This window comes from Siphateles boraxobius, unplaced genomic scaffold, assembly GCF_051911475.1.
Source record: "Siphateles boraxobius isolate OS27281-9 unplaced genomic scaffold, OSU_SipBor_1 37, whole genome shotgun sequence".
Lineage (NCBI taxonomy): Eukaryota > Metazoa > Chordata > Actinopteri > Cypriniformes > Leuciscidae > Siphateles > Siphateles boraxobius.
This window is the reverse complement of record NW_027508997.1, coordinates 22,362-43,256: the sequence shown is the minus strand read 5'-3', so window position 1 is coordinate 43,256 and position 20,895 is coordinate 22,362. Positions and strand designations below refer to the sequence as shown.

General features: G+C 35.6%; 1 protein-coding gene across 1 annotated transcript; it reads left to right on the top strand.

The window, feature by feature from the left end:
* The first annotated feature begins 5,007 nt into the window (after positions 1-5,007).
* Positions 5,008-16,034, top strand: bsdc1 (BSD domain containing 1). The gene is made up of 11 exons (XM_077196863.1): positions 5,008-5,072; positions 6,143-6,200; positions 6,695-6,811; positions 6,970-7,137; positions 7,356-7,410; positions 7,844-7,959; positions 8,074-8,142; positions 9,317-9,401; positions 9,574-9,990; positions 11,026-11,129; positions 14,807-16,034. The coding sequence occupies exons 1-11, from the start codon at positions 5,062-5,064 to the stop codon at positions 14,837-14,839; spliced, it is 1,233 nt and encodes a 410-aa protein (XP_077052978.1). The 5' UTR covers positions 5,008-5,061; the 3' UTR covers positions 14,840-16,034.
* Positions 16,035-20,895: the final 4,861 nt, after the last annotated feature.

The window sequence follows — 20,895 nt, the reverse complement described above, 5'->3', positions numbered from 1 at the left end:
TAATAGTCCCTATACTTGTATGTTCTTTGTAGCAAAATGGAGATTGAAAACGTATAGTTTTGTTTCTTAAATTAAACTTCTATTATTATAATGAAAAATACCTCTCCTGATTCCTCCTGTCTTTTTTGATCAATCAAACAAATTATTTTTATAATATTTATTTATTTTTATTTTTATTTTTTAGTGAAGTACACCTATAATAGAGATGTTTTTTTAAAAGCTCAAACCAGATTAGATTCAGCAACAAGATATTATTGACTGAAGATCAACACAATCAAAGCAAATTGTTTTCTTAAAAAATTAGAAGATTATAAAATATTGATTTCTATAATATTTTAGATAATAATTAAAGAGTATAAGTTGATTTGGCATCTCCCAACATCTCATATATATATTCTCTAATGCCTAATAAGTTCTCTAATGCCAATATGTTTTGTACTGTAATATGTTTTGACTAACATCGCACAATTTTCAATTTTACAAGTTCAATGTAGATCAAATTTAATTATTTTTGGAATGTGCTAATAATGCCAGGCTGCCTTTGCAAATTATAATAAATTGACTTAATTAAATAACTAAAATAATCGACTTGCCTGACCAAATAAAATTAAACAACATTTTTAGTTGAATAAATTGTAGGAAATTATTAAATAATAAAAGAAAAAATATCATTCCACCCATAGTAATGTAAATAAAGCTAATATAAACAGACGAGAGTGATTGAAATAATGAGGTACTAAAATCCTGTAAAATAAAATGGCAGCTGCTCATCTGTTCTGAGATAATGTGTCAGTCTTTATGCGTGTCAATGTGTTTTATGATATATATGAATATAAAATTAGTCCATATGCTTTCATCTAGCACCATTACTGCAATATTGCCCACACCATGTTTATGTTTTTAGCATATGCTAACAAACATGGACATCATTTCAGAGCGCTACAAAAAATGCTGCCATTGGACTGAACCATCTGTACTGAGACTAGTTAATGTATGAATAAGAAAGGCGCCCAGACCGCTCGGAGCCCGGGGCCTACTCTCACCCATCAATCAGACCGAGAGAGACGCAAGCTGTCGCCAGGTTGGCGCGTCAGCATTGTGCTGCACACGCAGGGGACGGCCAGCGCTCCTTTTCATGTTACTGCAGGAAGATTTGTCACTGTCCAATAAAGCTGTGATCATATTCAGCCCGTCCTCACTGGGAGTCGTTTTTATGAGAGGCTCTGACAGCTGTGCACACCATCATTTGTTAGCTGGAAAGATCAGGGAAGACATTTGACTCTTCAGACTTTCTGATATGACCAATAGTTGGAGATAAAGGTGTGAAATAATAAGCACAACGGCATCAGAAATGAATCAGGGCTCAGGGAAAAAATGCCACTTAAAGTGACAAAACCCCTTTGATATTTTTAATGTGGGTAGTGTAATCCACTGTTTTATTTACAATTGATCCAATTGAAATAGTTGAAAAAATGACATGCTTTTTATATGGTTAAAGAACTATCATTCAAAAGTTTGGGGTCACAAAAATAGTTTCCAACAGTATTAATCAGAAGTGTTTCTTGAGCACCAAATCAGAATGATATCTGAAGGAGAGAGTGACACTGAAGACTGGAGTCAATTCAGTTTTGCATCACAGGGATAAATTACATCTTAATACAAAAAAAAACTTATTTTAAATTATACTTATATTTCACAATGTTACTGTACTTTTAATAATACTACTGTATTTTTTTAAATTAATGCAGCCTTATATATTAAACATTAAAAATGTTACAGACTTCAGTTTTTAGGGTTATAGTTTATGCCCTAATTAAGATAAAAAAAAATATTTCATTTGTGAATGCGTAAGTCCTCACCGTGTACTAAAATATCGAAACAAGTGAAAGCCTAATGACCAACAAACATAATTTTGACTCATCTTGCAGTTCAAGTTTACTCAAGTTTATCCTAATGCACTTACAAGAGAAGTCTAAGGTGCAACGCATTCTTGAGAGGTTTAAAGCTAAAATATTCATTAACATATACAGTAATATTTTAATGTATAAAGTCTTGAATTACTCTTCAAACAGTGTGTATTTTTATGTTTATTATTGTGCAATGCTTTGCTTTCAGACTTCCATTGTAATGCAGATGGTGCCGATTGAACCCAGAATATTACTTTAAAGAGATGTCCTTTGAATATATCAATTATAAAATGTTATCTTTTTATTTTCACTCCATCACTGAAGGAGTTAATTTTAGGCTTTAAATCACACAGCCTCGAGTGGCTCGTTTGCTTTAACCCACCATGGCACAACAGTTTTCAGAAATTATAACACTAATACTGAAGCATAAATCAGAATGGGAAGCATGCAAAATGTTGCAATCCAGTGTGTTTTTGAACTTGAAATCTTAATTTGTGCAAAATCCTTTTATACATGCATGCACACAGTTTGAGACTGTATTTCTCAAGAGCTAAATCAAGCGTGAAAAATACACATTTCTCCTCACAGGAATCCCGGGCCGACAACCGAAAGATCAGAGGAGAGATGAAGAGATGTGTCTCCTCTCCTCCTCTGCTCTCCTCCCTCTCTCTCTCACCCTAAATAGAGGAAGACAATAGCACTCGCTCCGAGCACAAAGAGAGGGCGCAGGGGGCAGCCCGTAACACAGCCCCGTCCTTTTGTGTTATTTTCTGGATGCGGTAAGCGTCCCGGTCGGCCTGCAGAGGGCCCTGACACTCCAACGCCAACACAAAGGCGCTTAGCTCCTTATTTATGGGCCCATTGACAGCGCTAAAGAGCTCCTGTCAGGGGCCTGCTCACAGTCAGCTGGGGAACGTCCCAGCGGGGGGAGGCAGCTGCCGTCCTGCCCAGAGAAGAAGCTCCCTCAGCGGGTCCCGTGTCCCTGCGGCCCCCCTGAGTCGGGGTCCCAGGCACAGGTGGGTATGGGAAGCTGAACACATTGTGGGGATTATTGGGAGCTGTGGCCCGGCCTGCTGCACAGGGATAATTAGACACATTGACTTGTGCAAAGCTGGTGTTTCCTGATTGGGGGCAGATGGTGACGGTCCATAGAGAGAGAACAGCAGGGGATGTATCTGTATGTGAACGCTTGTTAGGGAAAGGTATATCAACATATATAACATAATACATTTCTAATTCATGCATACAGAATACATAGATAGATAGATGGATAGATAGATAGATAGATAGATAGATAGATAGATAGATAGATAGATAGATAGATAGATAGATAAACAGGTAGATAGAAAGAGAGAGGGATAGACAGACAGATGGATAGATTAATAGATATAAAACAATACATTTCTAATGTTTGTGAAAGTGTCGTATGCATGTTTATATACACTATATATATACATTTAAGTATACATATATAAGTACATGTAGAGTAAGATGATTTTGTGAAAAAGTTGAATGACTTTTAGTCAGAAATGACATTAAACTAATCAAATGTTAAAGTAAAGTCATTTACATGCATAAGACACTCACAAACATTAGAAATGTATTGTTTATCTATCTATCGTATACATAAGTAAATGTATACGTGTATGGTTCTACTGTCACTTTTGATTGGTTTAATGTCTTTTCTGTTAAAAGTATTTATTTTTTCTTCACAAAAACATCTTACTGACCCCAATTTTTGGTCATATACAGTATATATATATATATATATATATATATATATATATATATATATATATATATGCACATGCTTTTTCCTCTCTCTCTCTCTCTCTCTCTCTCTTTCTTTTCTTGTGTTTTTGGTGCCCAATGATCCTTCTGCAATCTGTTCTGAATGTGACAAAGCAGGAACATCTAATAAATACATGAATACACCTTCTGTGATCCCAGATTTAGACTGACAGAGTTAATCAGGGAACCAAAGGTCCCAATTAGTGGGATTGGGGAGCATTTGGGGGACATATTGTGGAACACACGCACATATTGCTCCGGGAGGCTTCAATTAAGAGAGTGGCAAGGCTGACCCGGTGACATTCTGTTAAACCTCACTTCCTGTCACTCGCTGACAAGCCAAACACAGCTGGGATGCATATAATGTGTGTGAGGGGTCCGGGGCCTCAGGTGTGTAGTTAAACACTCCCATTAGGGCTCAATCCATATGGGCTGTTCTGAATTCTAATGAGGTGATAAACTCCTCGTGTCAATTCCATTATGAGCAAATTCATTTCTTGATTATGTGTAACAGAGTGACGAGACAAACTCTCTCCCCTGAGACCTCTCACCACTTATGATTGTTTTCAGTCCTTTAAAATATGAGGCATCTCACTAAGATCCTGAATTTGACTACCAAATGAAATGGCTAGGGGGAAAGCTTAACATTTTGAAACATGCGTTGAAAAATAGAGACAAAGAAAAATAGAGATTTTTTTTTTATTCCTTTATGAAATATATAAAATTATAAAATCTAAAAAAGATTACCCATATACAATATGTAAAATATAAATGAAATCACCCATATATTTATTTTTTCTCAATGGATGTTCAACCAGGGCCACGTTTCCCAAAATCATTGTGGGCTGTAAGTTGTTATAGCCTAATTACAATATTTATATACATTTATAAATATTGTTTATGACTATAGTGAAGACAGTTATATGTAACCGTGTTCACTACAAAGTCAGATGCAATATTTTATAAGTTTTAAAATAGTGCTATATAAACGTATATCTAACCTTTATATATAGGAAATCTATTAAGTGTTATTTATTTATTCAAAACCAATTAGTCTCTTGTAGTGTGTGATTGTTGGTCTTGGCGGCCCCTAGAGGCCTTCAGTGTAATGACAGGTGTTTTCGCGTTTCATCACAAATCTTGATCCTTTGCGGTTGCCTTACGCCGCAGTCTTACTAGAAAATATTTTTACAAACTAATTCTAACATAATTTCACTTTTTTAACGCAATTTACTGGTTTATATCACTCTTAAAATCATTAGTAAATAATCTTCAATATTTTTAGTGTGGTGTTTATTAATATTATGTTGACGCTTTGGTGAGGTCAGAGTTCAGTTCACACGGATGTCGTCATGCGCTGAAGATGGCAGACGGGTGAGTTTACTGCAGACAAATGTTCACTTTTTTATTTTAATGCACGATATAAATAATATATTAGCATTTTGCAACAGTAATTCCTCTCTGAAGATTGTATATCCGCATTAAAGAGATGTCCGTGATCTTTGTAAATGATGAGTTTTATTTGCGGATGTGAAATAGGAAGTCGAACGTGTTTGTTTACAAAAATATCACGGAGTCATGAAAGACAAATACATGTTACAGTCATCGTTATTGTAATATTCCTGTAAAGCCATCCCATAAAAACATTTTAAAAAAAACATAGATCATGTATATCACAGTAAAGTGATGAAACCAAATGGTCAGAGACATTGATGAACGTAGCCTATGTCGCAGATTGTTCCAGATTGATTAGTCTATTTACACGCATGATTTATCGATTAATCGTTCCTATCCTATGCAGGACTTACTGTACCTCAAATATGTCGAAGGTTAAACCTTTTTGTTTGAAATAATTATAATTACATTGGTTTGTTTTCTTTTATCTCAGTTTTACTATTAACTTTATGGAGAATTGTAAATAACCTCTGTACTTTGGTCGCCAGTCACTCACATCCTGTTAATTTTCTTGCCATTATGTAAATAATCAGGTTTGATTAGTGAAGTTTAAGTGCCTAAGCTTGACCAGAGCATATTTCTATACAGAAACAAATAAAATCACCTTTATTTATATATCACTTTACAATACAGATGGTACAATACAAGCTGCTTTACAGTGATAATAGGAAGATAATTCTGTACTGCAGATCTAAAAGAAAACCGCTTAAGTTCAGTAATGGTTCATTTTTTGTTGTAAAAAGTTATTAATTTAGTTCATTTATCTACATAAATAAATTATCCACAGCTGCTCTTGAGGAAACAGTGATGTTCGTCTAGCTCAGTTCAGTTCTCATATAATGGTGAAACAGGAATTCTTCCTTAAATTACAACACATGCATATCCATTTTTAAGGTTACAGAGTTCTAATGATACTGTATGCCAGGATGTACCCAAATGTAAAATGTCTGATGATTATTTATCATTTGAGTCATGTCTGATGATTTCAGGGAAGGAGGATGGTGGGGAGGCTGGTTGACACAGAGCTTCCAGACAGTCAAAGACAAGGTGAGATAAATCCAGACCAGTTCCAGTGTGACTACTTTATGATATGGATAATGCTGAAATGTTTTCGGTATCTCTCAATGATGTGTTTTGGAAAAGCAGTGACTGAGCAATGGCTACAAACGGTGTTTTGAATCACTTGTGAGAATGCTTCTATTTCGCATTATTTTCTAATTTGATAAAATGTTTATTTTATCAGCAGAACAATTTAAGTGAAGTTTTGAAAAATCAGCATACATTTCTTATTCGCTCCCCTCTTGCTTTATTAGTGTAGAAAAAATATTTCTTATTTATATTTCTGTCTTAATAACCTTACTTCATTTAAATCTAAAACGGTTTAATTTATTAAAAATAAACCCAGATGTTTAATATGGAACCATATTTCTGGACCCCGTTGTAGATTCAATTTACATTAAATTTTACATTTGTTTTCTTGTTCAATATGTCATATATATATATATATATATATATATATATATATTCTGTTTTCTCGACAGTCAGCTGAGGCGTATGAGTTTATCAAACGAGACCTGACAGAATTCTCCAGCGTGGTCCAACATGACACAACATGCTCCATTGTTGCGACAGCGAACGCTGTTAAGAGCAAACTGGCCGTAAGGAAACAATTTTACATTACATCACACCAAAACAATGTTAATTGTATAGTGTTTGGTCTTTCAGTGCTAAGAGTAGACATAACATCTCTTTAGGTTAGTTTATGTAGATGTAAACCCTAGCCACAGATTAGAGGTTTTAAGCTGCTTCTTTTTAGGTTGAAGGTTCATCAGAGGCTACGGAAAAGGTGAAGAAGGGCCTTTCAAATATACTGGGTGTGATCACAGACACTTTGGCCCCTCCTCAAGACATGACCATCGACTGTGATGTCATCACGCTGGTGGCCACTCCTTCAGGCACAACAGAGGTGTATGACAGCGGCAAGGTCAGCCACATTCACTCTTTAGAAATATATATACTATGTATGTGTGTGAAGGGACACATGATGAGGTTAATTGTTCGTCATAGCCATGACAAATATATGCATATCATCTGTTGAATCACTTGCTAAATGGAATCATGTTTTCATTAACTTGTTGATAAAGTACAGTAGAGTGTCAGTATTCCATGATTTTGATTGACACGTATTGGTTTTCCTCTCAGGCTCGACTCTACAGTCTTCAAGCTGACCCTGCTACATACTGCAATGAGCCAGACGGTATGTCTCCGCCTCATGTTGTCTCTTTCTCAAGCAGGGATGTGTGTTGTTCAAGTTCAAGTGTTTGATGTGTATTCCATGTAGGGCTTGGTTAAAAATATCGATTTCTCAATTTTAATCGATTCTCATTTTGAAGAACCAATATCGATTCTTAAAACCCATGAATCAATCTATGCTGTTTTCAGTTGATCAATGAACAAAACTTTGTAGCACCTCCCATCCAGTAAATCGTAATAAGCTTTGTGCTTTGTTACTTCTGATATGAAACAGTCTGAGCTTTCAAATTTTGTAAATATCCCAGTGATGTTTCTGATAGGCCCCAATTAATCAATATTGAATCGAATCATATTGCAAGCATGTGAAACAAATCTGATGTAATATTGAAATTTGTGTCAATGCCCGGCCCTAATTCTGTATATTTTTGTCTTTCCAGGCCCTCCACAACAGTTTGATTCTTGGCTCTCCAGTTTCATTTTAGAAGAGAGGAAGGCAGAGATCTCTGAACTGCTGGTCAACAGTCCTGCCATAAGAGCTCTTTATACTAAAATGGTATGATCATGCTTCATCCTCCTTTAATTTACATTCTTATTGACCATCTGATTTTGTCTGGGCACATTATTCAAGATCTAACTTTTTTTTGTTACTTGAATCTTTTCATGTTAGGTGCCGGCAGCAGTGGCTCATTCAGAGTTCTGGCAGCGGTACTTCTATAAAGTGTTCCAGTTGGAGCAGGTACAGCTGATCTGTGTCTGATAAGAATTCAGGATTATGTGCTTATCTGAACACACTCAGCTCAGGCACTCAAACAACATGATGATATCATATGAGTCACATGATACTTACCAGCACAACACTTGCTTAGCTGAGGTTTCATATTTGTTTTCGGTGTGCTATCAAAGACACAGCCAGTCAGTTAAAGATTAACATGGTAGCGCCATCTGCTGATCACAGTGTGTATCTACAATAGGTTTGCAGTCTGTGTGTAGAGAAGTGGTTCTCAACCTGTTTAATTCAAAGGCCAACACAATAAGCCCCCCGTATTATGACAAAGATTTTTCTTTTTAATCAACACAAATTGGGAGATAAATTAAACAACTGCAATTAATTGTGTGATTACAGAAGTTTCAAGAACTGTATAAAAACAGTAGTTGTTGTGGGGATTTTATTCTTTAGCATTGCAGATAGATTATTTTAATACACAATTTAATCAATCAATCATAAATAAATAAGCAAACAAACTTAATTCATGAAAATAATTTTAAGTCATCATTTGGCCTCTAAAAAGTTTAAGGCCTTCTGATTGGTCTAAAAATTCATCTATGCATCGCAATGCATTCATTTTTAGGATTTAATACTACCTAGTCTGTTTAACATTTATTTATTTGCCAAAATACAGCTCAACATTACAAATACAACAAAATACAAATCACATATTTTCAGTTCTAAAAATCCACCAAATTTAGATCCCCAATCGAATTCATGCATAGTTGTAGTTCACAACAAAATAATTATGACCAAATACCAAACCAAATAGTCATATCAAATGGATAAACATTTTCTGTTTGTTACTTTTCAGTAACATTGTGTACATTAAGTGTTTGTTTTATTTAAAGGGACAGTTCACTTATAAATGAAAATCTGTCATCATTCACTCACCATTATGAAAAAAGTAATTGGTCAATAAAACATTCCATGGTCTATATCTTCTAGCATTAAAATGTTAGTTAATATGCTTTGTTTTAATTGTCTATTTTATGACTATTTTTTGAAAACAGTGTTATTCATTGAATACATTTGCTGCTTTAGGGTTTGCACAGCTCCATTTAACATGACTATACTCGTATAATGGCACAATAATTGCACAAAAACATTTTATATATCATCAAATGTTTGTTTGTATTTGTAGGAAGAGGCTAGGAGGGTAGCGTTGAAGCAGAGAGCAGAGCGCAAGACTTCTGAGAGTCTTGGTTGGGAGGAAGAGGACGAAGAAGGTTTGACTGAATTTTTATGGGAAAGTGTCAAACATATTGACTAGCTAAACCTTTGTGTCCGTTCCAAATTTTGTGAGCTGCCTTGCTGTCCATCTGCTTGCTAAGAAGCTCACTAGGTTTTGGAACAGAGCATTTGTGTTCCTTTATCAACATCTTTTCTCTCTATCCGTAGGTGAGTTTCTTGGGGCCGCGTCTTCATCTCGCTTAGATTTCACACCCCCTGTGGAAGAGGCATGTGTCCCTGCGGTGACGATAGAGACCCCTGAAAGCTCCTCACCTCCTCAAGTGGTGGTTTCCTCCAGCAACGTAGCATCTGACATCACCCCCTCCGTAAGCAACGACAGCGTCAGTTTCCCCACCCAGATCGAGAATCAAGCGGACTCTGTCACCATCAGAGTCACGCAGCTGTCGCCCGCTGATGATGAGGTCTCTCAGAAACTCTCAGAGGCCAGTCTACAGGAGACAGTCCCGGAGAAGCGACCCGCACAGCGAGAAGAGTCCGCCAGAGAGGACATCGCTCAAGACCTCCGAGTGTTTGAGCTCAACTCGGACAGCGGCAAATCCACACCCTCCAATAATGGCAAAAAAGGTGAGGAAGCCCCCAAAATAATTTGTACTAACTATATAGATCAATAAAAAAAAAAAAATACTATATGTTGTTTGCTATATACCATATGTACACACACGCAAGTGAAACAGTGATCGTGGCGCCTCCATCATGTGTTCCAGTGTATGCACAGGCGGTCATATTCCAGGATGACAATATCAATATTCATCAGGCTCAGATTGTGAAAGAATGGTTGTGAGGAGCATAAGGAATAATTTTTACACATGAATTGAGTCCAGACCTTAAATTCATTGAAAGTGTTTGGGATGTGCTGGAGGAGACTTTACAGAGTGCTGGACTCTTGCATTGACAATACAAGATCTTGACCAAAAATTGATGCACCTCTTGGTCGAAATAATGTTGTGATGTTATTTTCATCAAGAGGTGCAGACATTTTTGGTCAAGATCTTGAATTGACAAGTAATAGCTCAATCAAAAATGGTAATTTGTGCAAAATGTCTAACCCTAACATTAAAACAACCAGCATAGCAACTTTTTAAAATACACCACCGTTACAAATTTTTGTCAGTACGTTTTTTTTTTTCAAAGAAATTAATACTTGTATTCAGCTCGGATGCATCAGTGCATCAGATAAAATGACCGTAAAGACATTTATAATGTTACATTAGATTTCTAAAAAAACACTGTTTTATTTGACAAAGAATCATGAAAGAATGGATCACCATTTCCACAATAATATTAACTGTTTTCAACATTGATAATAATCAGAAATGTTTCTTGAGCACCAAATCATCATATTAGAATGATTTCTGAAGGTCATCTGACACTGAAGACTGGAGTAATGATGCTGAAAATTCGACTTTGATCACAGGAATAAATTATACTTTATAATATATTGAAATAGAAAACAGTTATGTATGTTAAATTAGTAATATTCTGAAATATCAAGTTTTTACTGTATGTTTGATCAAGTAAATGCAGCCTTGGTGAGCATAAGAGATCTTGTGTTCTTGATTGCTGATGTACTGTTTGCACTGTGTGTATTTACACATGTAGGTTCGAGTACAGATGTGAGTGAAGACTGGGAGAAGGATTTTGATCTGGATATGACAGAAGAGGAGGTTCAGATGGCATTGTCGAAAATAGACGCAACGGAAGAGGTTTGTGAAAAGAAAAAAAAATTCATTGATATATATCATTATTGTGAAAAAACATTTCTCATATTGTGAAATAAAATTTCTCATATTGTGAAATAAGATTTTGATCAAATCGCCTTCTCCTAATACAGAATAATACATATTTTATTTTCTGACCGTGACTGGACTGGCCAAGTTTATAAACATCAAATTTTTCATTTGAAAGCAATGATATTTCTACAGATCTACACACCCAAAAACAGTTGAGCGCAGTGGTTTTATCCTTTTTGATTTGTTGAACATCAAATAGGCATCTGAAATCCAAGGATTTTTCTAGCTTGTTTCTTCCTAATTAACTTGTTTTAGCTTCATCAGAAACGTAGCACTGAGTACTGAGTATTGTTGTAGTCAAGTACATGTTAACTGAACTCCAGATGTGTGATTTGTAGGGCTGGTCCGAATACCATTTTTTGAGCTTCGAAGCTTCGGTAGGAATGAACATCGAATATTCGAAGCTTCGGAATCTCTATATGTGTAATTGTGCAAATGTGCTTGTGTGCCTCTTGAAGCGCATGATCATCATCAGCACATGATTATTTCGAGAACCGTTCATCCAAACGACTTCACCAGTGAGTCCAGTGTATTTGGTGCAATATAGATAGACAGGCGAGACGCGACACGTTCAGAATTAATAAACTTTTAATAAACTACAGAACGGCGCGAGCCGGATGCGCGCGCGCCTCACGCGAGCAGAGCTTATATGCTCCGAGAACGGACACTGCACTAGTGATATAAAACACACACACACACACAGGTCTGTTAACTTAAGCAATATTTTTAATAAGGTAGTCTAATATTTTTCTCACTAACAAATTACTAGGGTAGATTGAAATAAAGAAGCGGCGCGCCTCACGCGGGCACAGCTTATATGCTCCGAGAATGGACACTGCACTAGTGATATAAAACACACTAATACATACATTTATACATTTTAATACTACATACATTTTAATACATTTTGTTTCTATTATTCTATTTTCCAAAATGTCAAAGCAACGCAGCTTAACCCAAAATACAAGCTCAGGCACTTCTGTCCATACATACTCTGCTGTTCTGCGCTCTAGCTAGAGAATACTCCCGTTGCAGGAACACTTTTAGTAGTCCAAGAAGAAGCAAATATCCAATTTATTAAGCAATATATTATTTGTCTAATTTATTAAGACAAATAATTTGCCTTGGGTAAAGGCATCTACCAAATCACTAGGGCTGGACCCGAATATTCGAATATTCGTTCGGTGGGTTGGTATTCGATTTGAAAATGTTACATTCGAATATTTGTTTTTTTTGCACACCTGGCATCCCCCTCGAAACGGTTCTCATTCGCGCTTGAATATGTTTTACACCAGATTTTATAGTGTAAAACATATTCAAGCGCGAATGAGAACCGTTTCGAGGGGGATGCCAGGTGTGCAAAAAAAACAAATATTCGAATGTAACATTTTCAAATCGAATACCAACCCACCGAACGAATATTCGAATATTCGGGTCCAGCCCTAGTGATTTGGTAGATGCCTTTACCCAAGGCAAATTATTTGTTGCACATATACTAGGTGTTTTATGCATGTGTATGTATGGGCAGTTCGAAGTTCTTGCTTAAGAGCTTAAATCATTGACATGTGACTCGATCTGTTTGAATGAAAATCGTTTTTCTCTTTAACATCCGACGACGCTCCCGTCTGGGCTTCCGTAGTTCCGAACGGCTCAGCGTTTGCCATAGAGAGAGATACACAAACAACATGGCAAATGAACAAGACCAGCACAAGCACACCCGCCAAAACATTTACAAACTGAATCCGCAGGGCTGCCAACTCAATTGACCCTTCGCAAGGAGTTTGATTGACAGGTGATCTGACCATTCATAATCCGCCATCCGCCGAATCCACCATTTCTGTCTGACAAAGTAATTAGGAGAGTTAGTAGATTAACGTTGGAGGATTTTAAGTACTGACGTCTTGCCGCGGTTAAAATAACATTGCTTCTTGTTCATTCATGTTTATTTGATGCTATAAATTAACTAGAAGGAAGAGATGATCAGTTCACGGGCAACTTTAACTGAGGCTCTACAGCGATCTGTCAGACACATTAAAGAGCCACAAAACGTTATTTATTGTTTAAATTTCTTTAAAAAAATGAACAAATTTAAAGTTGTTAGTTTTTTTCATATCAAAAGTAACCTGGTCTGTCCTGTCTGTCAGTCAGCGTGTTGTATTTTTCACTGTGTGAGAACATGGTGTGTGACGTGAGAGCGGCGTGGCTTGTCGGACATAACAACAGTAACTAAAGGGGGCGGGTCTTTGCAAACGGTCAATTGGCACATGCAACGGAATTGTCACTTTTCAGTCACGCCACACATCCATTTTCTCACACAGAGAAAAATCGCGAAGCAAAGAGAACACTGACACCGACAGACAAGACAGAGAAGGTTACTATTGATATGAAACAAATTCTCAGCTCTCAGATTCTGTCAATTTAATTACAAAATTCAAACAATAAACACCGTTTTGGCGCTTGTAAATGTGACGTGACAGATCACTGACAGAGTTCAAGCGGCACGTGAACCGATCATCTATTACTCTTTACTACCAGTTAACAGTAAATAAACACAAATATGGGTAATTTCAAAGATGCAGTTCAACTTGCCAAAATGTAAAAAAAATCGATCGATCAGTGTTTTTCAACAGTGGAAAGAGGTCCATAAAACAGCTGGAGAACAATGTCACGCAACGTTACATTTACCTCCAGAGAGCCATTTAACCATGGCATGTTAGTTGGACTTAAAAAATTGCTATAGAGGAGTATATTGCTAAATATTATAACTATATTACATATTTATTATATTTTTACCTATACCATTAAAATATTATAACGTTATTATAAAAAACGCATATTTAATTTGAGATGTAATTTTTAACCTTTAATAATAATACCAGTTGACAGGGCTCTGTATGTTTACAGAATTAGGTGAGATTGTTTTTTAGAAAAATTAACATAACACATCAACGTATCTACTGTACCTAATATTTATCCAAAGGAAACAATATTGAATCAAGATCTGAATCAAATCACAAGAATTGAATTGAAATTGTGAAATTTGTGTCGAACAATAATAAAAACAGTAGCATACCAGCCATTGTACCATGTAAACATTGTGTTGTCACTAAACTTAATAAAATTCTGTTTAGTTACCAAATGTTTTGACAATCACAATACAATACACTTTTTTTTTCTTTTTAATCCCCCTTATCCCAATCCACCTATTTATGTTATGTTACGTTATGTTATGTTACATTTCACTGCTTACAAAGGCAGGGCCTGCCATCTTGTCTTTTTGGCTCATTGTTTCTGATCTCACTTTTAACTCCCTTCAGATCAAATCCCAGAAGGGAAAATTAAAACAAAATTAAATTAAAACTTCTTTCGAACAATTTCTTTGTCATCTGTAGATTGATTTTAAGTAGGGGGAAAAAAAATCTATTTAAATCAAAAATCTGAAATTTTTTTTAGGCCTTTTTTTTTTTTTTTAGCCCTATGATCCGATAACAAAACATTCATGGTTTTCGCTATCCATTTGTGATGTTCACTGAGATGAATGTTAATACCAATTCTAAATTTGGTTTTCATTATTTTAATCTCTTCACCAGTTGGAAGATGCAGACTGGGAGAACTGGGAGTGAGAATCTGGTGGAGGGAATTCTGGTCCGAAACCGACACGAGACGTTGCTGTACCCAAAGTGAACCATGCTTAATGTATTTAACTCGTAGTCTACAGTCACACCTGCTCATTTCACCAGTCCATTGAGCGGGTCTCCTCCTGCGAATGAAATTAACATGCTAGCTATACACTTGTCCACCAAGCGGTCATTTGAAGTATGTTCTCTAATCAGAGCTGGTGAAGGGGTGATTTGTTTTTGCTCTCCCGAAAATGACCTGCTGTGAAACACTAAGACAGTTCAGAGAAAGCACGTGTTGGCTAATGAGGAGAGGTCACCTCGCATTGCCATTTGTACCTGCCGTATATGTACATTTATGTTATTCTTCTTTGGAGATTTCAGTGGGAGAATGCAAATTAATTGCCAGGGCTCCTGATTAGCTGTAATCGATTAAGCTGTTCATCATTCTTATAGGATTAGAAAATAATCTTTCACATTAAAAAATATATTTATGTTTCTTTTTTTCTGGCATATAGGTTTCTTGCTTCTTTTTTTTAAAAGTTAGCTTCTCTTGAAATACTAAAACCTTTCATCGTATGCAAGTTATTCTAGCATTGAGAATGGAAATGGAGAGATGCTTCATTTATTCTGCTGATGCTCTATGGCCTTGTTTGGTGTGGAATGAAAAAAAATGAAACAAATGTCATGCAAAAGTTTAAACAAAAAAGTTACTATTTCACTAAATGCACCTGTTGTTTCTTGTGATGTCCACTTTATCTTCCTGTCCTTGTCTTTATCTTCCTGTCCTTGTCTTCATCTTCTCGTAATTATAGTCTGAAATTGTAAATGTGATATCTGTGCTCCAGAATTTTATCCAGATGGTCATGGGTTACATGGTTTGCTAATTTAAGGATAATTTGTGTTCTAATTTATTTGTCACTTCAAAAACACTGTGTCAATATAGGTTTAAACTGCAGGCCAATATTTTAGGCATCTAGTTTTAAGGTGAGGCTCATCTTTAGGTGAATACAACCTCCAGACTGACTATCATTACAATATCTTGCATGCTGCATCTCTACAGTGTTTCTCTAGACCTTTACTTCAATTATAATCTGCTGGCATTATTTGAAAACGGGTCTCAAACTGTCAATACTTTTTACAATTATATTGTCCTCTATTTTTCCAATGAACATCACCATTAAAAGCAATATCATGCAAATTGGTGATTTGTTTTAATAGCTGTTGCACATGCTATAAGTTTACAATAGTTGGCATATTAGCACACAACTCATATGCACTACTATTTATTATTTTGGATACTGTTTTGGAGCTTGACAGCTCCAGTCTCCATTAATTGCAATTGCATGGAAAAAACAACCAGTACATTTTTCAAAATCTCATTTAGTGTTCTATGGAAGAAAGTCACCATGACGAATGGCAGATTTTTTTTTTATTATTTATTAAATTTTTAAAGATAACATATAACAGATTCACTATGGTGTGCCTATTAGTTGTTATATTTTAGACCTGTCAGGATTTTTATTTTTTTTGACCTGTCTGGATGGTTTTCGCGGGAAATGTTGCGCATACGTCACTCACCCGTGCATGTCTGGTCTATGTGAAAATAGAGAACAACAATTTCTCCAGCTAAATTACTGATGAGTTTATGGTGTGTGAGTGGCATAGGTTAGTTGTCACAACGAGCGAGAAAGATTGACAGAACAAGCTAAATCTCCGACCTCTGGGGAATCACGGGCTTAACAGAAGAGAGTGCTGTCAAAAAAACAATGCGACAGAGCTCGTAATAAAACCAGAATCAGCGTTGGCTTGGCTTTTTTGGGGAAATGACGACAATTCAGGGATTTGAAATGCTGTAAAAGTGACACGAAGACACGTTTTTATTACTCAACAGGTGAGGTGTTTTACTAAACTGATAGATTGCTCTAGATAGAGTAGCCTATGGCATTTTCTGTAAAAACAAGATGATCTAAATGTATCTTCAGGAGAAGCATACACTACACTTTTCACTTACAAAGTTAATTACACTATTAAAACATAGGGTGAATTGCCCTAATGTGGGACACCTAAGGTCTAGTGTTTGTAGGTCCCCCATAAATACATGAATAACAGTGAAACTATGGGTTTTACAAAGCTGTGGTGTCATGTGATTAAAATCACATGACCTCTCAAATCATCAAACAGGAGACACCTTGTGTGAAAACCATATGAAGGTTAATGACATAGAGTTTTAACAAATTTGATGTTAAGGAGTTAAAAGATTTTAAACAAAGCAACCCTGCTACTTTTTAGCCTAATATGCTTATGAAATGTTTGTCCATCAAAAAATTGTGTAACTTTATGTGTATAAACTTTATATTTTATATTTTTTATCAAATTTCCTAGTGTCCCACATTAGTAAATGTGGTTTCCAAATCCGGGACGGCATGATCAGCCTAATGTGGGACAGTACTTCAATGAGTCAAAAATGTGTGGTGGGGCATGGTTTAATTTTTTATTTTATTTTTTATTTTAATACAAATATTAATAATGTTTATATTAGACAAATATTAACTAAAGAAAAAAATGTTTCACCTAAGGCATTGATGAAATGGAAACAGGATTTTCATACCTGTTTTCAGATGCTGTGGTCAGATATGAATAAATATGTAATTCCTAATAAATAAGTCAAAGCAACTCACTTTAAAATAATAAATAGATATTATCCATGTAATGATTTTATCAGTAAGTTTAAAGAAGGGGTTTCTCCATTATGCTGTTTTTGTAAAGAGGAAACAGAAACTATTGTACATTTATTTTTTAGTTGTAAGTATAGCAAATTATTTTGGTCCAAAGTTTTTCTGTTTATCTGTTAGGTGTTTTAGAAATTCATCACTATAACTGATATAATGGTCTTGTTTATGGATTGTGATACTAGTTTACTGGAAATGGATAATATAACTAAAAATGTTGTTATTTTACGTTTCATCCATTCTTAACCAAGACAATTACTAACTAAGATTTAAAAAAGATTCTAAAATAAAATAAAATTATACTATTCTACATTTATCAATGTGATTTTTGGTCTTTTATCATAGATTTTTCAGTGTCCCACATTAGGAAGCTGCAGATTTTTTCAGACAACTTGCAATAAGAGCACTAATATGTCTATAATTTCTCTTATGAATGGGTTATCTGAATTTTCTCTTTTGATTTGATTAGGACACATACTGGGGTTTTTAAAAAGGTATTGGGTGTGGATATAATGTTTTGGTTACACATCGCAATATGTCACAGAAGTCTGAAGTGCAAAAGATGTCCCACATTATGGCAATTCACCCTACACCCCATAATTTCTGTCATTTTAATCAATGCGGCAGACATCGGGTGGCATACATTTTAAATACATTTTAACATTAGTTAACTACCTTAGGTAGCGAACTATGAATTAACAATAATTCTTCAGCATTTATTAGTTATATTAACTATTTACATTTACTAACACATTATTAAAATGGTAAAGGTCTTATATGTTAACATTAGTTAATGCACTATTAACATGAACAAACAATGAACAGCTGTATTTTTTATTAACTAACATTAACAAAGATTAATAGGTACTGTAACAAATCTATTGCTCATTGTCATTTCATGTTAGTTAATACATTAACTAATAACTAATGAACCTTTTAAATATAGTCTAACTTTAAACATGGTAGTGTCTTTAGAGGACAGTAGATGGCAGATGCGAGCCAAACCTGGGAATTAAAACCCTTGGTTTTGGCATGTAGAACACAACAGAACGGTGCTAGCCTTTCTCCCAAACTAACAGCTTTGTGGTAATTTTTGGAAGGGATATTAATATTTGTTTTCCATTTTCTTTTTGAAGTTACGGCATGGTGGTTGATATGGTTAATTTAGCTCAGTTTCTGGGTTTACAGCTATTTGTGTTACTGTAAGGAGCGTTTTGCTGTCTTGCATCATCTGTGGCTCTGCGTTCCTTCAGCTTCATGTACTGTATATACATGTAAAGAAGTACAGTACTAAAATTAAAACCAGTGCTACATTGTTGTCACAAGGCGTCACTATAGTCTATATTGCATGTTTAATTCAGGGATAGGCATACAATCATCTCAGAAATGGTTATTTTGCATTTTTAATCTAATTTTGTGTAAAACTCTCTTAACTTTTGGCAGTCTGAAATAAAGTCAAGAAAGAGATAAAAAAAAAGAAGAGAGAATAGCGGTTAACTGTCTAGTTGAACGCATTGCATTGTGGGATACTGTTCTGAGCTGTTTGCAAATAATAGTGATATCAATCCATGACTGTTGGTCAAAAGCTTAAAAATATGAAGATTACAAAAGACTGTTTATATGTAAGACTGGTATCTATACATAAGTGGTTCAAGCTGAATACATTTCAGGAGGTTTAGAACAAACCAGTATGTTGAAGAAACATCTATACAGTGTTGCCTTTCAAGATCCTAAGAAATGTTTGTGTTTTGAGGAAGTTAAAGTATTTGAGCAGTAGTGAGTTGGAGAGATATTGAAACAGAGAAAGAAACGGAAAGAGGAGTGTCAGCTCATTATCCCATTCCTATACATTTAACCAAGCCAATTAAAAATAATACAATTCTTAATGAACCCTCCTCATCACTCTTTAACTTTCCTGTCAGTCTAAAAGCCTTTCAATTACTTTAGGCTCCTTCAGCCTTTCATTCGTGTGTTAAACCTGAAGAGTCCTTCCCTGTTTCACACACACACACACACACACACACACACACACACACACACACACACACACACACACACACAAACACACACACACACCTGATCGCTCTTCAGATGGTGAGTCTGTGGAGTGTTTCTGTCTGAATGTTTTTGTTCTTTTAGTTGCGACACTTCACATCTCCCAGCATGCACTACTGTAGGAGGGTTTATCAAAGTTTAAAGGGTTAGTTCACCCAAAAATGAAAATGATGTCATTAATGACACACCCTCATGTCGCTCCAAGCCCGTAAGACCTCCGTTCATCTTCGGAACACAGTTTAAGATATTTTAGATTCAGTCCAAGAGCTTTTTGTCCCTCCATTGAAAATGTATGAACGGTATACTGTCCTTGTCCAGAAAGGAAATAAAGACATCATCAAAGTAGTCCATGTGACATCAGTGGGTTAGTTAGAATGTTTTGAAGCATTGAAAATACATTTTGTTCCAAAAATAACAAAAACTACAACTTTATTCAGAATTGTATTGTCTTCCGGTTCTGTTGTGGATCCGCGTTCAGTGACGCTGCTGACGTAAGACGAGCTGACGTGTGTCTGGTGCGCTCGAGCTTCGTTTACAGTCTGAGGGAGACGCACGCTGTAAACAAAACAATCTTCACAAACATGTCTAAGGATTTCCACACAGGGGAAGACTTGCATTTTTTTTTTAACCAGACATTTATTTGAACCTGCATACACGGACGCACCAGATACACGTCAGCAGCGTCTTACGTCATCAGCGTCACTGCGGACTCGTGAACGCGGATCCCCAACAGAACCGGAAGACAATACAATGCTGAATAAAGTCATCGTTTATGTTATTTTTGGAAAAAAAAATATTTTCGATGCTTCAAAAAATTCTAACTAACCCCCTGAGGTCACGTGGACTACTTTTCATTTTTGGGTGAACTAACCCTTTAAAGGGACAAAGAAATGTGAGTCTCCAAGAGCAATGTAATGAAATAGATTGCTCTCTATTTTCACTTTACTCCGTTGTTCCTGTGATTTGTAAAAAACATAAAGCAGTGCCTGCAATATATCTGCTGCTAAACTAACAATGTAATACTCATATAATATGCAAATAGTGGGTTACATTTTTGGTTGTATTGAACTGTATCAATACTTGAATGACAAAAAAGTACATTTCTCTTCATATTGGATTTTTTTTAATTCTCTGAGCCTGTTGCAAAAATATGGAAGGCCATTTCTGCCACTTCAGGGGGAAAAAACATGTTCATAAGTATGGCATAAAAAAGGATCATTTTGACATGAACTATACAAACAAAGTTGGAATGATGGCATTAAAAATAATGAGATA

Coding starts and splice junctions, on each gene's coding strand:
- bsdc1 (XM_077196863.1), top strand. Junction 7,138..7,355: donor AGGTGTATGACAGCGGCAAG/GTCAGCCACATT, acceptor TTTTCCTCTCAG/GCTCGACTCTACAGTCTTCA. Junction 9,402..9,573: donor GGAGGAAGAGGACGAAGAAG/GTTTGACTGAAT, acceptor CTCTATCCGTAG/GTGAGTTTCTTGGGGCCGCG.